Here is a 19301-nt window from a genome sequence, read left to right as displayed (position 1 = left end):
AGGGGCTGGGGTGGGGGTGGGGGGAGGAAGGGAGTTACTGTTTAATGGGTTCAGAGTTTCAATTGGGATGATGAAAAAGTTCTGGAGATGAATGGTGGTGATGGTAGCACAACAATGTAAATATACATAATGCCACTGGACTGTGCATCAAAAAATGGTTAAAATGGTAAATCTTAAGTGTATTTTGCCATAATTTAAAAAAATAGACAACACTAAGAAAGGATATGAGCCAGCAATTCACAGAAGAGGGACCTCTACTGGCCAATACACATGGATAAAGAAAATGTGTATAAAGACAATTATAAGGACTCCACTTTCAATTTTACAATGGTAGAAATTAAAATTGGTTTTAAGAAAATTTAATTTATAGTCGCCTGCTTTAGAATGTTTATGTGCTGGGCTGGCCTGTGGCTCACTCGGGAGAGTGCGGTGCTGATAACACCAAGGCCACGGGTTTGGATCCCATATAGGGATGGCTGGTTTGCTCACTGGGTGAGCGTGGTGCTGACAACACCAAGTCAAGGGTTAAGATCCCCTTACTGGAACGTTTATGTGCTTCTCAACTGCTTGGTTCTAATTTGATTCTTTAACAGCAAGACTGTCAAAGGATGTTCAAATTACAAAGTATGCCATGGTTGGTTAGAATTTGGATTATAAAAGAGGTTATGTCTTCCCTGAAGTAAATGGCCCAAGAAAAGCCATTGTGCCATGGCCCACTATGAAAACCCCCTCTCTCCTGCTCACCGAGATGACACGCAGGTTGACGTCCTCGGGCTGGAGCGGGTATGCACTGGTACACTGGAGGAAGCAGAAGTTGGGGTTGAGGGGCTTTACGATCTTGTAAACTTGCTTCATGGTGTCCATTGACTGCATCCCGCTGGAGATCACCATTGGGCGGCCTGAGTAAGCCAACACCAACACTATCATCACTTCTTTTTAGGGGTTCTGACTCTCCCTCAAACACATCCCAACTGGTGTCATTCAGCTGAACCCCACAAACACCTCTAAAAATACTGTGCCAGCCACTGTGGGGGAACAGAGATGAGCTTGGTGGGTTCCTGCCCCCAACCATAGGAAATGTAGACTCCCCTGTGCCCTCCAACGTTATTCTTCAGCAAAGTGAACTGAATTAAGGAGAGAGAGGAATTTCACATTCCTGAGAGAAAAATGAGCATCTCATCTGATTAACAGTACGCACAGTATGGTAGTATGGTAGAGTAAGCACTGACCCCCCGAGTCATGCGCATGGGTGAGTATGAGGACCAGAGCTGCCACTTCTAGCTGTGCCTGGACACAGCACTATCCTTCTCCGGGCCCCAGCTGCCTCACCTATGACAAGAAGATTCAGCATTGTAATAATATGACCTGCTTCAGTCCCAGGGTTGTTAGATGGATCAAATGAGATTACTCATTTAAAACTGCAATGTGCAGACATTAGATATTATAATAGTATACCTACAGAATACTTCTCAACTCAGAATTTCCTCTAGGAAGTTGTTATATCCTTAAATTCTCATAAACTAAAAAAATTTTAATTAATTAAAAAGATTTCTTACAAAAACTGTCATATCCTCAATTTCTTTCCTTTCAAGTTAGCACATTAAAAAGTGGAAGTATATGCTGATTGAAAAAAGGTTTCTAAAGTTTGTCTTCAGCTGGCCAGTTAGCTCAGTTGGTTAGAGCATGGTGCTGATAACACCAAGATCAAGGGTTTGGATCCCCATACCAGCCAGCTGCCAAAAAATAAAAAATAAATAAATAAAGTTTGTCTTCATGAGATTTACCTCAAAGTAGGTGGCCACCTGAGGAGCAAAAATATGAAGGTTTGGACTCCCTCAGGCAAAAATTTGACACTCACCTTTTTTGGCTGTCTTTTCCAGATAAGGAAAATTGTTAGTGTCCCCAGATCCAACTTTGAAAAATGGAACATTCAGCTCATGCAAAAACTCAACTGCCATCTACAAAAATCAAAAAGAGAGATCCTTTTCACCCCTTTTCAAAAACACTATCCTCATGATAGGTGAGGAATAACATATTAATAAAAAAGAAACTTTCCTCTTACCCAGCGAGGGATTCAGCAACTTGAAAGCAGGCAAAGATTTATCAGTCATTTCATTCAAACTCAAACATTTATTCATATCCACCCATCCCTTTGTCCAACAAACATTTACGGCTGGTCTGTTCTATGAGATTCTGGACAAGAGTCAGACTCCTGACCAGATTCCTAGAGGCTCAGGGCCCAGTGGACAAACATGAAGGGATCATGACCTAATCTTGACCCAGAAAACCAGGCAGTGAGAAACTGAACGGCCCTCAAAGGCTTTACCCTTTACTCAGGGCCAAACAGGCAGGAAAAGAGGCCATCTCAGTCCTTGCCAAAAGGAGGGAAATGGAGTACCTTGTGGCCTGGCCTTGACAGTGATCCACACCTGGCAGGGCCCATTAGACCCAAGCCCTTTCAGACCTCAAACCAGACTGCCCAGAGAAAAGTGAACCTCAGTCACTTTTTTTTGATGCAACATCACTGCTTGAGGTTACCTAGCAGTCCTTGCCAAAAGGAGGGAAATGGAGTACCTTGTGGCCTGGCCTTGACAGTGATCCACAGCTGGCAGGGCCCATTAGACCCAAGCCCTTTCAGACCTCAAACCAGACTGCCCACAGAAAAGTGAACCTCAGTCACTTTTTTTTGATGCAACATCACTGCTTGAGGTTACCTAGCTAGGGCCCTCAACATCCTTACCTGGGATTCACCTGTGAACTCAGGAAATTGGTAAATGTCAGCAAATGCTTGGTGAAGGAATCAGTGGATCACAAGTTATGAGTAAATCTCAGTTTGCTGTCAAATCATACAAACTTAAAAATGACTTTTTTCCCCCAGCTTCATGAGGTATATAATTGGTATACCAAAAGCTGTACATAGTGTATACAATTTGGTGAGTTTGGACATATATATATACACTCATGTTACCGTCACCACAATGTAATAAATATATCCATCGCCTCCAAAGGCTTTCTTATGTCCTTTTGTTGTTTTTTTTTTAAACAAGTTGAAAATCAGAATTGGGAAGAATCAATGTCTCAGAATGGTTCCAAATATCTTAAGTTCTATCCTAAAATGCTGCCTGAGATGCAGAAGGAAGTTAGGACTGGAAGAGACAGGCCAGTGCTTCTCATACTTTATTATGTACACATGAATCTCCCAGGGATCTTGCCAAAAGGAAATGCAATTTCTGATCTTGTTGGTGTGGAGTGGGGCCTGTAGGGGCCAAGAGGAGACATCCCCTTCAACCCTCTGAAGGTTCTCTGAAAAATCAACTAATAAACAGAGATAAATATGAAGAAAAGGTATAACAGATTTTATTATTTTAACATTCTGGGGAGGGGCAATGCACAGGGGAATCACAAGAGAGTCATTTCCCAACTGTCCAGTGAGCTACAGAGCTTATATACCCATCTTCATGGGGAAGAGGAAACAGGGGTATAGGAGTAAATGATTCTTAGGAGGACACAATGGGCCTGGAGTACATACAACGGCCTGGGACAAAGTCTATTAGGCCTACAGAGCAGACAATGGCTGGTAAACGATTTCTCTTCAAAATACTGAATGGGCCCAAAATAGAAGACAATGGTCTGTTACAAAAGTCTGTCCAGGTGTGTTGACACACTCCAGATTTTCTTCTTGTGATATGAGTTAAGCCAATGAAAATGCCGGGAAAGGGCCAGAGGTAACTGTCTTCTTCTTTGGTGGGTCTAGACTTTAGGTAGATAAGGGAAAGGCTTCATTCTATTCTTTGGAGAGTGACAGAGGATTGAGGGACCGGAGGTAGGGTGGGAAAGGGGTGGTCAGAGAGACCTCAAGGCTGCTTTCTTATTCCAGCCTGTCAAAGCACCATATTTTGGTGCAATAGGCCTGAAAAGTTTGCATTGCTAATAAGTCCCTGGGAATGCTGATACTGCTGATGCTGGCCCACGAATCAAACTCTGAGCAGCAAGTAGCTAAGCTACTACGCATGATGATCCAAAGGGCATGGGGGTGGTAAGTATGAGAAGGTCATTTGCAAGTGGCTCTTTAAATCAACCCACTGTGGCCTGAGTTTCGTCCATCTTCCCAGCAGGTAATGAGCTACTCCAAACACTGTGGCCACACTCAGTGGATAACTTTGCTGCTGTGTAAGTCCTCTAACAGCGTACAGGTGAGGGTTGCTGGAGAGCCATACAGAGTGGTTAACCAGCCAGTGAGCAGCTCAAAGGCATTTTGCAAGCCTCTCGGTCCAAGAGATACTGTGTAGTGTGGCCCGAGTGCCACTCACCTCCAAGTGTCTAAACGACTATTATGGATTGAATTGTGTCCCCCCAAAAGTTTAATGTGCTGGAGGCTTGGACTGTGACAGTCTTAAGAGAGTGGGAAGTCCTATTACAGCAATTGAAAGGTCGGGCCTAGAAGAGGTGATTGAGTTGGTAGTTTAATGGTGGTCCTGGGCGTGGTTCTGAGGGCTTTAAAGGGAGAGCACATGAGGAGTTATCTCTCTCTCTGCTTCCACCATCTTGCAATATGAGACCCCTGGGTCACTGCTGCCACCACCAAGATCCTCACCAGATGTGTCCCCTGGACTTTGAACTTCCCAGCCTCCAAAACTGTAAGCAATAAATTTCATTTTCTTTTTTTTTTTTTTCCTTTTTGTCTTTTTTACTGACCGGTAACGGGATCGCAAACCTCGGTGTCGCGCCCGTACCCGGGACCGGAAAAGGGATTGCAACCCTCGGTGTTGCGCCCGCACCGCGCTCAGCCAGTGAGCGGGAACTGGTCTCCACATGGGATCTGAACCCTCGGCGGGAGTGCCGCCGCGCTCCCAAGCGGCGCACTCTCCAGTGCGCCACCGGGCCAGCCCTAAATTTCATTTTCTTACGAATTACCCAGTTCCCTGTATTTATGTTATAAGGAACAGAAACGGACTAATGCAACCACCTTCCATACATTTTGGTTTCTGTGGCAGCTGGCTGGTACAGGGGCCCTTGGCCTTGGCTGCACTCTAACCAACTGAGCTAACCGGCCAGCCTATGCACTCTTGCTGCTCTTTCCCTCTGCTTAATTTTTCCTCTTCTCTCTTTTCCTTTCCATATTTTTCTGTCTCACTCTCTCCTATTTATCTGTCTCACACTGTTTACCAGCCATAAGATGGAACTGAAAAACATCCGTTTTTAATATATTTATTGAACGAAGTATAATTTCCCCACCCTTCTCGCTCCATCTGGCAGATGAAGAGAGTGTTTCCTCTTTAAGAAACCTCTATACTGGTTTTTTCTACGTACAGTAATGTTCATTTGCGGAAGAGTGGGGGCAGAGCAAGCAGGAAAGGAGGGGGCCGAATGCAGAAAACACCTTATGCAAGAGCTTACCTATGGAGGCTGTAAAACCTGCATGGAATTCTGTAATTTTCAAGTGAGGAAAAAAGGACAAGTTCCTGCTTAGAAGGGGAGGGTGCGCCTCGTTTTGCAGACCTCCAGGGAACCATCCCCACCTCGTGGCCATTTAGAAAACTGCAACTCGGGATTCAGCACCCTGCAAAGGGTGCCAACGTCAGTGATGTGGAAGATCCTAGCCTTCCCTCCTGAGGCTGTGCCGGAGCAGGTGCGGGTGCAGGCTGGCTTAGTGCCCAGTAACCCCTTCTCTCCGTGGACTCCTTGGCTTCCTACACCTCCCCGCCCTGCTGTCTGGGCTCCTCTCCATCAAGGGTACAGTGCAGCTGGGCAGCCTCACGTCTTCTCCCTCCCTCCCACCCACAGCACAAAGCCTTTCGTGTCTGTCTGCAAGGAACCCAGCCATGCAGGACTCTCTTCTTCGGGCACCCAGCTGGGTTCAATACACAGAAAGGGTCCCACCAACAGACTCATTCGAGGGAAACACTTCCCTGCCATAGCTCCTCCTTAAAGGGTCTCAGTAGATCAACTTGTCTGACTTTTTAAGCCCAGTGTTTCCCAAACTTATTCAACTCAGAACTTTTATTGGTATTGATTCTAATTCAATTAATTAACTAAAATAAAGGAGCGACAATGTGTGTCCACAGAACCCCCTCTCCATATTATGCACTGTGAGAAACTGGGAATTGCTGATTGAAGGAAGGAAGGAGTAACAGAAAAGAGAGAGGTGGAGCCGGGGTTTTTCTAAAACTCCTTCCTCTCCCCTGTTTTTGGATATGGCAGGAAAGGAAAAAAGCCCATGGTGATGAGTTGGGGAGAACAAGATGCTCCAGAGCCACCCAGGGTAGGGAATGGTGGGGGGACACAGAGCCATGAAAAGGCTGGGCCAGGGCTGACTGGTTAGCTCACTTGGTTAGAATGTGGTGCGGAGAATACCAAAGTCAGGGGTTGAGACCCCCTCACTGGCCAGCACCCCCCACCAAATTAAAAAAAAAAAAAAAACAACGGCTGGGCCTATCCTCAGCATGGCGGCCTGTCCTCTGCGCGGCAGCCTGTCCTCAGCACGGCGGCCTGTCAGAGGACCATGACTTGAACAGAGGCTGGAGCCCTGCCGGCAGGGTGGCAAGGGGAAAGACGAGAAGAGGGAGGAAAGGGCATTACAGACACAGGTGCCAGGAGGGAGGGCAGCTCCGCTACGATGGGTCACTGTGGGAGCGAAGCACGTCCTTCAGGGAGTCACCTCCACAGACAGTCATGGCTTCCATTTGTTTACCCAGTAGAATTTTCCGTTTACACAAAGACACTCTACTAATTTCTCAGCTAGGTGGCCTGGTAGTTTTCTTGACCTTAATAAAATTCTGCCACACCTTAACCTTCCCTCAGCACACAGAACACCCTAGAGCAGCATACAGAGTGGAAAAAATAAGCTCTCAATAAATGCCTACTATCTATAAGGAAGTTAGGGTGGGAGAATGCTGGGAGCTGCTTGCTAGGCAAACCGGAACAAGGGACCAATCCACCTCCAACAGCCTGGTGAACAGGAAATGCTGGTTCAGCAAAGGGACCTGGCCACAAAGTAAATTAACCCTCATGAAGGGTCTGAAGAATGCACTTTCCCCTCACTGCCCGTGCCCCAGGCCAGTGGAACAAACAGCATTCCTAGGACTGAGGATCCTCCCTGCCCAAATAGACTGCAGCAGAAAAACTCCAAAGGGCTCTAAGTAACAGAACAGCTACCATTCGGGGGTGCAGACCTGGCACTGTCCTTGACCCCACAGGCTTAACTGAATCCTCCCCACAGCCCTGAGGGAAAGGCATCTGTGTGATCCCATTATTACAGATAAGGCCACTGTGACTCCAAGAGGTTATATGAGGAGACCAAGCCACACAGAAAGTGTCAGCACCACGACCGAGCTCAGAGAGCATCTCAGACACCAAACAGAAGGTCTTCCTGGGAGTGGAGGGGAAAGAAACCACGGACGGGGTACAGGATGAGGCAGCCCCCACCAGCAAACATCCAGACTCCTCTCTATCTCCCAACTGTGCCTGGTCTCACCTGAAGCCATCTGGAGGGAACACCCTAAAGAAGTGACTTTCCACAGCAGTCTCACAGATGCAAGGAGGTGTCTTGCTCCTACATTCAGATTGGGAACTCGGGCCTGGAAACGTGGACTGAGCAGGAAAGTCCTTATTCCAGGTGTAAGTCATCTTGGGTGACATCTTCTCTGGTTCTGTGTTGACTCGGGACATCAGAGCAGGGAGAGCCCTTGGACTGCAGCTTGTTCACACACAGAAAAGGAAATGGGGACACAGGCAGGGAAGGGGCTCAGCAAGGTCACACTGAAATTAAGGGCAGAGTCAGAGCAAGTGCCCAGAGGTCCCAGCCCTTAGCCTGGGTTACTCTCCTTAATTGTATGAAGGCACTTCAAAAAGTCTGTGAAAAAACTGAATTAAAAGATAATATGAATCTTCCCATGAACATTTTGAAGACCTCCCATAACATTTGCTGAGTGCTGTGTGCTATGCTCTATGTCAATGGACACATTTAATCCTCACAACGACCCCGAGATGGGTTCTGCTACTAACCCCACTTTACAGTTGAAGAAACAGAAGCACATGGACCTCCACATGGACACACCAGGAATGACAGGCCAAGCCATATTCAAACTCAAAATCCATGCACTTAACCACTGGACCACACAGCCAGGGTATATACTATTCATCACAGGGTCCCAAATGTTTTGATCTTTACATTCTTAAAAATTACCGAGGACTCTTTTTTTTTTTTTTTTAAAGATGACTGGTAAGGGGATCTTAACCCTTGACTTGGTGTTGTCAGCACCACACTCTCCCAAGTGAGCTAACCGGCCATCCCTATATAGGGATCCAAACCCATGGACTTGATGTTATCAGCACCACACTCTTCCGAGTGAGCCACGGGCCGGCCCTACCGAGAACTCTTACAGAGCTTTTGTTTACGTGGATTATATCTTACCAAATTAAAAATTAAAGCTGAGGAATTTTTTTTTAACTTTTTATTTTGAGATAATTGTAAATTTACATGCAGCTATAAGAAATAATACAGAGAGATCCTATGTACCCTTCCCCATTTCCCCCAATGGAAACATCTTGTGAAATCACAGGATAATATCACAACTGAAGGTTGACATTGATAAAGTCTACCAATCTTACTAAGATTTCTTCATTTTTACATGTACTCATTTGTGTGTGCGTGTATATACTTCTGTGCAATTTTGCTATGTGCACACACTCATGCGACCACCAGCACAGTTGAGACACAGAAGGTGCCATCACTGCAAGGATCTCTCAAGTTAACCCTCATTAACCACATCGCCTTCTCTGGGGCCGGCCCGGTGGCGCACTGCTACAGTGTGCCGCTTGGGAAGTGCGGCAGCGCTCCCGCCGAGGGTTCGGATCCCACATACAGAGCGGCCGCTCACTGGCTGAGCGAGGTGCGGGGGCAACACCGAGGGTTGCGATCCCGTTGCCGGTCCCGGTCCGGTACGGGTGCGACACTGAGGGTTGCGATCCATTGCCGGTCACAAAAAAAGACAAAAAAGGAAAAAAAAAAAACAAAACAAAACACATCGCCTTCTCCTCACTAGCCCCTGACAACTACTCTTCTCTATCTCTATCATTCTGCTATTTCAACAACGTCATATAAACAGAATCATACACTACACAGCCTTCTGAGATCGTTCCCTCAGCATAGTATCCTTAAGATGCATCCAAGCCACTGCATGTATCAATAATTCATTCCTTTTCATTGTTGAGTAGTACTCTGTGGTATGGGTTAACAGAGTTTAACCGCTCACTTGCTAAAGAACATTTGGCTTGTTCTAGTTTTGAGCTACTATGAATAAAACTGTTATGAATACTCATATACAGGCTTTTGTATAAACATAAGTTTTCATTTCTTTTAGGATAAATTGCCAAATGACAAGTTGGTGGGCCATATGATAAGCACATGTCTAGTTTTATAAGAAACTACCAGTACACTTTAAGTGGACGAATTATATAGTATATGAATTATATCTCAATAAAGCTTTTAAAAAATAAAAAAGGAACTGCCATACTGTTTCTAGAGTGATCATACATTCCCACCAGCAATATAGGAGTGATCCACTTTCTCTGCATCCTCATCACCATTTGGTGTTGATTTTAGCCACAGTGATAGCTGTGCAGTGATACCACATTGTGCTCTGAAACTGAGAAATGTTTAAGTCATAAGAGTAGACAAGCACAAAAGAAAAAAACAGATACATTGGACATCATCAAAATGAAAGATGTTTGTGCTTCGAAAGACACTATCAAAAAAGTAAAATGACAACTCACAGAATGAGAACATTTTTTCAACCATTTGTCTGATAAGAGACTTATATTCGTAATATATAAAGACAAATAATCCAATTTAAAAACTGGCAAAGGATCTGAATAGACTAAATCCTCCAGAGAAGATGTGCAAATGGCCAATAAGCAGATGAAAAGATGCTCATCATTAGCCATCACAGAAATGCAAATCACAATCACAATGAGATACCACTTCACCCACTAGGATGGATGGAATCAAAAGACAGATAATAACGAATGTGGGGTGGGGATGTGGAGAAATTGGAACCTTCATATACTGCTGGTGGGAATGTAAAATGCTGCAGCCGCTTTCAAAAACAGTCTGGCATTCCTCAAAAAAGTTAAATGTAGAGTTATCATATGACCCAGCAATTTTATACATACACACACAAGTATGTATGTATAAAATTGTATGTTTAGGGCTGGCCCAGTGGTGCACTCGGTAGAGTGCAGCGCTTGGGAGTGCGGCGGTGCTCCCGCCGAGGGTTCGGATCCTATATAGAGACCGGTCCGCTCACTGGTTGAGCACGGTGCAGGCGCGACACCGAGGGTTGCGATCCCGTTGCCGGTCGTGGTACGGGCAAGACACTGAGGGTTGCAATCCCGTTACCGGTCACGAAAAAAGACAAAAAAAAAAAAAATTGTATGTTTAGGGCTGGCCCAGTGGTGCACTCGGTAGAGTGCAGCGCTTGGGAGCGCGGCGGCGCTCCCGCCGAGGGTTCGGATCCTATATAGAGACCGGTCCGCTCACTGGTTGAGCACGGTGCAGGCGCGACACCGAGGGTTGCGATCCCGTTGCCGGTCGTGGTACGGGCAAGACACTGAGGGTTGCAATCCCGTTACCGGTCACGAAAAAAGACAAAAAAAAAAAAAAATTGTATGTTTATATCTCTCTCTATATATATACCCAAGAGAAATGAAAACATGTCCATACAAAACCTATACATGTAATGTTCATTATGTATCAATTGAACATTATTCAGCAATAAAAAGGAAGGAAGTACTGATACATGTTATAACATGGATGAACCTTGAAAACATGATACTACATGAAAGCAGCCTGACTCAAAGGACCACATACTGTATCATTCTATTTATATGTAATGTCCAGAAGAGGCAAATTTACAGAGACAGACAGTAGATTAGTGGTTGCCTAGGACTGGGAGAATTAGGGATTTGAGGAATCCTGCTAATAGGTACTTTTTCTTTTGAGGTGATAAAAAATGTTCTAAAATTGATTGTGGTTAATGGTTGCACCACTCTATAAATATACTAAAAGCCACTGAACTGTATACTTTAATTGGGTGAATTGCATAGTGCGTCAATAAAGCTGTTATTTTAAAAAAAAGGACACACAGCACAACTTTCATTAGCTACTGCCAGAGGAATGACGTTACCATATCACATAGCCTCTGGAAAACTCCACTATACACTTGTGACAGGATGACAGTAAAAAAAGGCAAATAATATTTAAATATCATTGTCATAATAGTTCTGACTTTGTGGACCTTCTGAAAGGTCTCATAAAAACCTCTCCCCTGGGCTGGGCATGACCCACACTTTGAGAACCCTTGTCATACACATCTCATTACCCTGGTTATTGGTGTTTTTATTGTCACTGCCATGAAATTCCCAAATAACATTTCTTCCATTTCTCCTCACTCTGGATCCAATACTAGGTATAGTCAGGTTTTAGGAAAACAGTGTCCTGGGGAAGAACCTACACAGTGGGGGAGGAAGGATGACTAAACTACTGAGACTAATTATTTTTAACAAACAGTTTAGGACTTAGTCCTCCAGATAAAAGTATTTCTCAAAGTAATTACTCTGGAAAAGACTATCTGCTTATTCCAAAAATAATACTAGAGACCCAAAATATTTTTGTACTCTTCTTTAGTAACCTTCTCCAGAGGCTGTTTATGAGCTCTGCAAAACAGAAAAACAAACAAAAAACCCTGCCTCTTACTTATCTGTTACTAAGTCAGTTCACATCAAAAGTTTTGCCCAGGAATTTTAAGCCTATTCACATTTGGCACAACAACAATTAGTTATTTCTTAAACCCAAAAACCTGTCCTCTAAGGACAAGAACTTGGCTACCCCTGAGTGACTGAGTTCTACAGGCAATTCTCAAAGGGCAATCTTAAACCTTTCTGAACCAACAGTACTTGCGACACGCACGTAATGAAAACACATGTCACATCCGGGGTACATTCTTCCTTCCCTCCAGATATTCACTAAGCATTTACTACAAGCCAACGCTATGCCAGGACCTGGGTTCATGGTGAACACAACAGACATGGTCCTCTCTTGAGCAGTGTTTACATAGATGATCTCACCTGTTCCGGAAGACAAGCCTACATGTTGGGTATTTTTAATCCACCACCTGACTCTTTACCTACGAGACCCAGAGGGACACAAGAACATTGTGGTCAGGAGGGTGGGCTCTGGAGGCAGATCACCTGGGTTGGAAACCAGCCTCTGCTGATCACTAGCTATTGACACTCTCTGTGCTTCAGTTTCTTCATCTGTAAAATGGGGATAATAACTGTCCTATCGTACAGGGTTGTTGAGAGGAGTAAATGAGTTGGTAGGTTTAAAATACCTAGCACAAAACTTGGTAATAATTAAACACTCAAATGTTAAAGATTCTTATTCTTGATCACTCGGTTAATAGTAGAACCAGAAACAACACCCAAGTCATTTAGATTCCAAAGCCCATGTTCTTTCCTCTTTAACATTTTTTGATTTACATATCTGTTAAGGATCTAATAAAAGCCACAGAAGAGATCCTCTCTTTTGTTTGGCTCACTCATTTATTTATTCATTCAACAAATATCTCCTGAAAACATATGGGGAGGGGGAAACCTGAACCAAGTAGGGGCACAGGAAAGAATTCCCTGAGGAAGTCCTATTAAAAGTGGAATCAGAAAAAAGTCCAGTTCCAGAGTGCTCGGCTCCTAGGCCAAGAAGCCTGAATTCCATCGTGCTGTCCTCCAAGTGACAGAATTTTGGAAGAACAATATTTAACCAGAGGCAAGATGTTATGATTTGTCTGTTGAAAAACAACTCTATTTCTTTAAAGGATATCACACACTACCTCAGAACTCTCCTAGGCAATGAGTGCACTCAGGATTGATACAATAATGCCCCTAAAATGTCTTACTGGAGCTGTGTGGTTCTGTTGTCGATACTTACATGGCTTACTGATTCCTTTCTAAAATGGAGGCTGTTCTGTAACCAGGTCAAACTGAATTTGAGCAAACCCAGTTATCAGAGTTGGAACTGGACACAGAACGAGGACCCTGCCTCAGCCTGCAGGTTAGTGATTATTTGAAGATTAGCAATATATCTAAGCAACCCCATTAGGTAGATATTCCTAAAACAATCTGTCCCCTTGCCCCCAGTGCAGCTCTTAGGCCCAGAGACTCTCCAGCCAACATCAGTCTTCACCCAACATCAAGGGTGGTGCAGAGGGGCCGGCCTGTGGCTCACTCGGGAGAGTGCGGTGCTGATAACACCAAGGCCACGGGTTCGGATCCCATATAGGGATGGCCGGTTGCTCACTGGGTGAGCGTGGTGCTGACAACACCAAGTCAAGGGTTAAGATCCCCTTACCGGTCATCTTTTAAAAAAAATAAAAAAGGGTGGTGCAGAGCAGGGAAAAGCCCAAAGACTCTGCTGAGCTTTCAGACCTTCTCTAATGAGACTAATGCTTTGGGAGGGCTGGACTGACACCTGGGTGGCAGCAGCTGAGGGACGGTAGAAAGCACACGGCACAAGGCTTCAGATCTGCTGCCTTCAAAACCTATTTCCTAGCTGTGTGATACTGAAAAAACTTCCCAGCCCCTCTGAGCCTCTACTTCTTCATCTGTAAAATGGGGCACTGTAGGGATAAAATATATCACTATATGTGAAGACACTTTGTAAACTATAACATACGATTCAAAAGTAGGGAATTATGATTGTTAAACGCACCAAGATCTGAAGAATGTCATGCTTATGAATGCTGTGAATTAAGGAATGAATTTGGTCTACAGAAATGAAGCCCGAAACTACCAACTTTCCCAGAGGCCTAGGTGTTCCACTTTTTAAACTACCAATGGCCTGGGCTGGATGTGTACTTCTTTTGACTCAATACACATATATTTTGGTGTTGGAAAAGAGGCACAAGAGTCAGAGGTCTGCTTCAGACAATCTGGTTGACCAAAAGAAAAGAAGTGTTTCAAGAGCAGAAACACCTAAGTTGTTTGGATTCCAAAGAATCTTGAACTTTTTCAAGAAAAAGTGTTCTTAGGTTTCATCTAATAATCTATTTCTGAGAGGCTATCCTAAGGAAACAATCCAAAACTCAGAAAGAAGACATTCATCTCAGCATTATTTATTAGCACAAAAAACTGAAACTAACACTCATGTCCAAAAGTAGAGGAATAGTTAGGTGTGTTATAGTACACACATCCTCCAAAAGAAATATCAGACTGCCATTAAAATTGTTAAGCATAAGATGGAGTAAAAGCTTGTGATATAATGTTAACTGGAAAAAGCATGCACAGAACTACACGTTCACAAATATTACAAGCAGGCAATAAAACATGCATATAAAAAGACATCAGGAGGAAATATATAAAGCCCCAAAAAGAGCTGCTATATAGGGATTATGGGTCAGTTTTTCCTCTTTTTCCTGCTTTCTAAACTTTCTGTAATGTTATTTTTACAACTAAAACTTTTTTACATTTGAAAAAAGAACACATGAAGGAACGGTAAGGAGGCAGGTCATAGAGCAGAAGGGACCTGACACCTGGCACTAGCTGGACTCTTCCAGGATGTCAGTGCAGCTGAGCCTGAAACCACCCAGGAGCATTGTGAGAGCTGCTCCCCTCTGCACACTCCTGAGGTCACCCACCCAAGTCAGTCAAGGCTAGTTAGCAGGGGCAGACTCCTGTTAAAATTCTGCTTTCCTAGCTCCTAATCCAGACCACATTCCACTAGGAGGAACCTGGCCCAGTGGCTGCCCCCTACTCCCAGAGACAACTTGTTTTTATAAACTCATCTTTATTTTTATTTTTTTAAAGCCTACAGCACCTGATATTCCCAGGCAGCCTCCTATCCAAGTAATAACCAGGCAAACCCTCCTTAGCTTCCAAGATCAGAAGAGATTGGGCATGTTCAGGGTGGTATGGCCATAGGACAACTTGTTTTTAAAACCATGGTAGACATCTCATAAACTCTCACTGGGCCTGGCACCTGCTAGCCTCCCATTTGGTTGGGCACAGAAAGGGTGAGAAAGGGCTGGAGCTGGCTCTAAACTGAAAGCCACCAGGCCATATGCTGTCCCCTGTCTGTTAAAGTAACAAATGACAGTGGCAGAGGGCTCACCTCATCCATGCCGGAGGCAGTGAAGAATATCCCAACCTCCTTGGCATATCTCTGCAGCTCCCTGTACTGGGCATGGCTGAATTCCAAGTGTCGTTTGTGCTCCCCGTATGTCTGCCCCCAGGAATGCTTCGAAGTATATGGCCTCTCCAACGCTTTCCGATTAAATTTGAATTCCAGCTCACTTTTCTGGAACTTGGCACAATCAGCTCCACATTCCTGCAACACACATTAGGATGTCTTTCAGTGACCTGCTGTGGATTCTCAGAGACAGTAGAAATGCTAGGGCAACTGCTATGACATCACTATCTTGGAAAATGACAGTGATTCACGAAGATGTTAAGGATGCCTAAAGAAAAGAAAAAGAGGAAGCAAGAAAGTATGGAAAAAAGAAAAGGTGGTTTGGAGATAGGAGATCCAACTCCTGCCCCCCATTTTTGCCTCATAAAAAAAAAATTAGTGTTTTGCTTTGTTTTACATCGTGATGTTAAAAATGATGAATCAAGGAGTTACAGCAGATTTTAAGCTATGTGAGGGTACTTCAAAAAGCTCTCGGGAAAACAGAATTAAAAGATAATATGAATCTTTCCATGGACTTTTTGAAGTACCCTTGTATAACTCAGCAGAGAACAGTAAAATGAGCACTGGGTCAGAATTTAGGAAAAAAAGTCAGTTTCTGGCTTAACTCTGATCCTAACTCTTGGATAAGTCACTTCCCATCTCTGGACTAAGTTTTCCCATCTATACAAACAGCAGTGTGGGCTAGCTCCAGTATGTGTAGACTGTTCTGAGAAGGCCAGGGACGGGAAACAAAGGAACAGGGCCCTGTGTCCCTTTCTCTGATTACAACAATAGCACCTCTCCTTTTACATGTTCTGTGCTTGTGCTCGTCTGCACTACATTTAGTTTGGACAACACGTTCTGTGGCAAAAAGCAAACAAATAAAACTGAGAAATGCCCCAGCCTATGTGATATTTACTAAGCAGAATCAATAATATAAAAGCTATAAATGCTATAATTCTATGGTCAGCCTCCAATCTCCCAGAATTGTTTCAGAAAACTACTCAATAGAAAGACTAAGTGAAATCTTCTAAAGTCTCAGCTTGCTGCCATTTCTGTAGACACAGAGGTATTCATGCTATTGGAAACCTTTTGGGTCCAGAAACATCATGCTGAGAGTATTACTCCCATACCTGGAAAAATCACAAGATAGCATGGTCGGGACTTAATGCAGGAAAGAAGTTCAAAGAACATCAGAACTGAAAGTGACCTAGGGTAACAGGTTCTCATTGTCTAAATGAAGATTCCAAGGCCCGAGTGACCTGACCAAAGTTGCACAGTGTCCATGGCAGAGCTGGCCAGATCCCTTTCCTAAAGGCTGCAGAACATGGGTGTCTCAGCCCATGATTGCAACCTGGATTCCTTCAGCAAGCCGAGGAGGAGGCTTTCACAGTGTCACTTCTGGTTCCCTTCGCTTCTCACCCAGCTCTCAAGAAGTAGACTTACCCTCAAGAAGTTAAAAAGCTTGTCTCCGTCTGGAAAAATCTGCCCTTTACAGGAAGATAACAAAACTGAAACAGCAGAAACTGCTAATGACAAGAACTCAGATAAAGTTCCATTACATTCTACATAACAGCAGTTGTATGGGGAGAGAGCAGGTTCCTCCTCTTCTTTTCTCAGCTTCTTTTCTAAAAATGAGTAATTTCTTTATCTTTTTAATGCTATGGTGAACTCTAAATTCAGAAAACACAATCAATGTCCATGTTACTATAATGCTGATGGTTTCTTCATTCAGGGTTTTATTGCTTTTCTTTTGTGTTTTGGCAGCTGGTGCGTTTGGGGGGTCAGAAACCGTGACCTTGGTGTTACAACACCATGCTCTAACCAACTGAGCTAACCGGCCAGCCCTTTATTGCTTTTCTACTGCAAAAACAAGCAGCAGAACTCCATGATGAGCAAAGATGTGATTCCATTTGCATCGAAGTTTGAAAGTTAAAAGTATACTCATGGTGCTGATTACACCAAGGTCCAGGATTCAGTCCCTGTACTGGACAGCCTTCAGGAAAAAAAAAGTATATTCAGTTAGTTAATATCTAATTATAATATGTTTTATTATAATAAAATAAAAATAATGTAACAAACTCTACTTTTAATATTGCAAACAGATTAGTTGTATGAGCAAGCCGGTTTATACATAATACACTCTGGGTAACTAAACTTGCAAATGTGACTCCATCTATAACAGCCAATTAAGACAAAATAAATAAATCTTAAAATATAAGGATTTCAAGAAATTCTTCTGCTTTAAATTCTAAAACAAAAACACCCACATATTGTAAAGCAAGGGAAACTGAGGCCAAGAGAGGAAAAACCACCAACCCAAGATTATTCATCTAGTAAATGATATCTTGACTCAACACTGTAATACAGCTTCAAACTCTCCACTCTCCTCCCCCTAGAGAACTATCCTCCGAAATTAAAAGACGGAGACCGGCCTGTGGCTCACTTGGGAGTGTGTGGTGCTGATAACACCAAGGCCACGGGTTCGGATCCCTATATAGGCATGGCTGGTTAGCTCACTTGGGATAGTGTGGTGCTGACAACACCAAGTCAAGGGTTAAGATCCCCTTACCGGTCATCTTTAAAAAAAAAAAAAAAATTAATAGAGGGAAAGTGAGAGAGAAAACATTAACTTTGTTCCCATGGTTTCAATATCTCTAGGTATTTTTACAACTTCAGCATTCAAACAGGTCACACCTTGAAAAAACAGTCTTCTCCCCTAAATTAGAAGCAGGAATTTCCCCCTGGAAAACAATGTTACAGTACAAAGACTAGAGCCCTGTGGCTAGGAGCAAATACTGAAAACCCCATGATTTACTAGCTGTGTGCCCTTGGGCAAGTCACTTATCTTCTCCGAGCCTTTAAAATGAACCAACAGCATCTACTGCATTGGGCTGTTGGAGGAATTTCATGAGATGGTGCATTTAAAGCACTTAGCCCAGTATCTGGTAGAGGAAGCACTTAGAAAAAGTTAATTGCTACTTTTGTAAAATAATTTTTAGGATTCAGTGGTTAGGCTTTCATAAAAGCAGTTAGTCCTGAAAGTGAGACGAAACCTAATCACAAGTAATATGAAATTGGGTGAACAGCACCGATGAAGGGAAAGAAAAGACGGCATGACCTATCTGCAAACCAAGGACTCACAGTGCAGATTTTATTCTGGGAGCTGGGGTCATAATGAAGAATATGACAGTCTCTTCAGAGGGACTCACAGTGTAACAGAGAGTGAGAGAGCAAGAGAAAGTGCTTAAACGACAATGCAAGGGGAGGTGGGGGTGGTGAGGGGTTGGAGAAACTATCCAAGAAGTAGACCTGAACTTGAACAGAAATTTATCAAAAGAGGGAGCATGAATATTCATAAACATCACATCACCAACAGCTGACATTTTTTGAATCCTATGTGCCAAGTACTGTGCTAAGAGCTTTCCATGAATTATCTCAGTTGATCCTCATAACTCTAGAGGTAAGTAGAGTTATTATCGAGCCCGGCTTTCACATGAGGAAACAGACTCACAGAGTTAAGAAACTAGCCCACGTTCACACAGCTGGCAGGTGGTGACGTCAGGAGTGGAACTCAGAGCTCCTGCTTTTAACCATTTCATATTCCAAACACAGAGAAGGGCAGGCGAGAGAGACCACAGCAACTTCCAGGAAGTGTAATTCCTGGAAGTAATTCGATGTCGCTGGAAGACATCAGAGATGGAGCACGATAGGCAGGAAGGGGTCAGGTCATTTAGATCCTGTAGTCTACGTTAAAGGGTTTCGGCTCTACCCGCGGGCAACGGGGAGCCACTTGAAGGTGCGAGGCGGGGGTATGACCTCCTCAAGTCCGTGTTGTGGGAAGACCGTTCTGGCACCAGGAGCTGGAGGAAAGAGGTCGGGTTGGGAGGCAACTGCTGTAAAGCGGACAAGTAAGGAGGGCGGCGGAAGGGGTGAGGAAGAGGGGTTCGAAAGGGTTAGCAAACGGACCCGGCGAGCGGGAGGACGGGCCGGGTGCCGGGGACCGACGCGTCCGGCTCCCCGCGGCCCCAGCCCGCCCCGCCCGGCGCCCCTCGCCGGAGCTCTCCCCTCACCTTGGCCG

The 19301-nt window shown here is 44.2% G+C and overlaps 1 protein-coding gene across 1 annotated transcript in view; it reads right to left on the bottom strand.

Annotated features, from left to right (window-relative positions):
* Positions 1 to 19301, bottom strand: part of NANS (N-acetylneuraminic acid synthase) — a 35880-nt gene that overhangs the window by 5064 nt on the left and 11515 nt on the right. The window contains exons 2-4 of the mRNA XM_008573031.1: positions 15164 to 15379; positions 1859 to 1958; positions 745 to 899 (exon numbers count right to left, since the gene is read on the bottom strand). Of these exons, the coding sequence (XP_008571253.1) occupies positions 745 to 899; positions 1859 to 1958; positions 15164 to 15379 (471 nt within the window). The remainder of the gene's footprint in view (positions 1 to 744; positions 900 to 1858; positions 1959 to 15163; positions 15380 to 19301) is intronic.

This window comes from Galeopterus variegatus, unplaced genomic scaffold (assembly GCF_000696425.1).
Source record: "Galeopterus variegatus unplaced genomic scaffold, G_variegatus-3.0.2 Scaffold866, whole genome shotgun sequence".
Taxonomy (NCBI): domain Eukaryota; kingdom Metazoa; phylum Chordata; class Mammalia; order Dermoptera; family Cynocephalidae; genus Galeopterus; species Galeopterus variegatus.
This window is presented reverse-complemented; position numbering and strand designations above follow the sequence as displayed.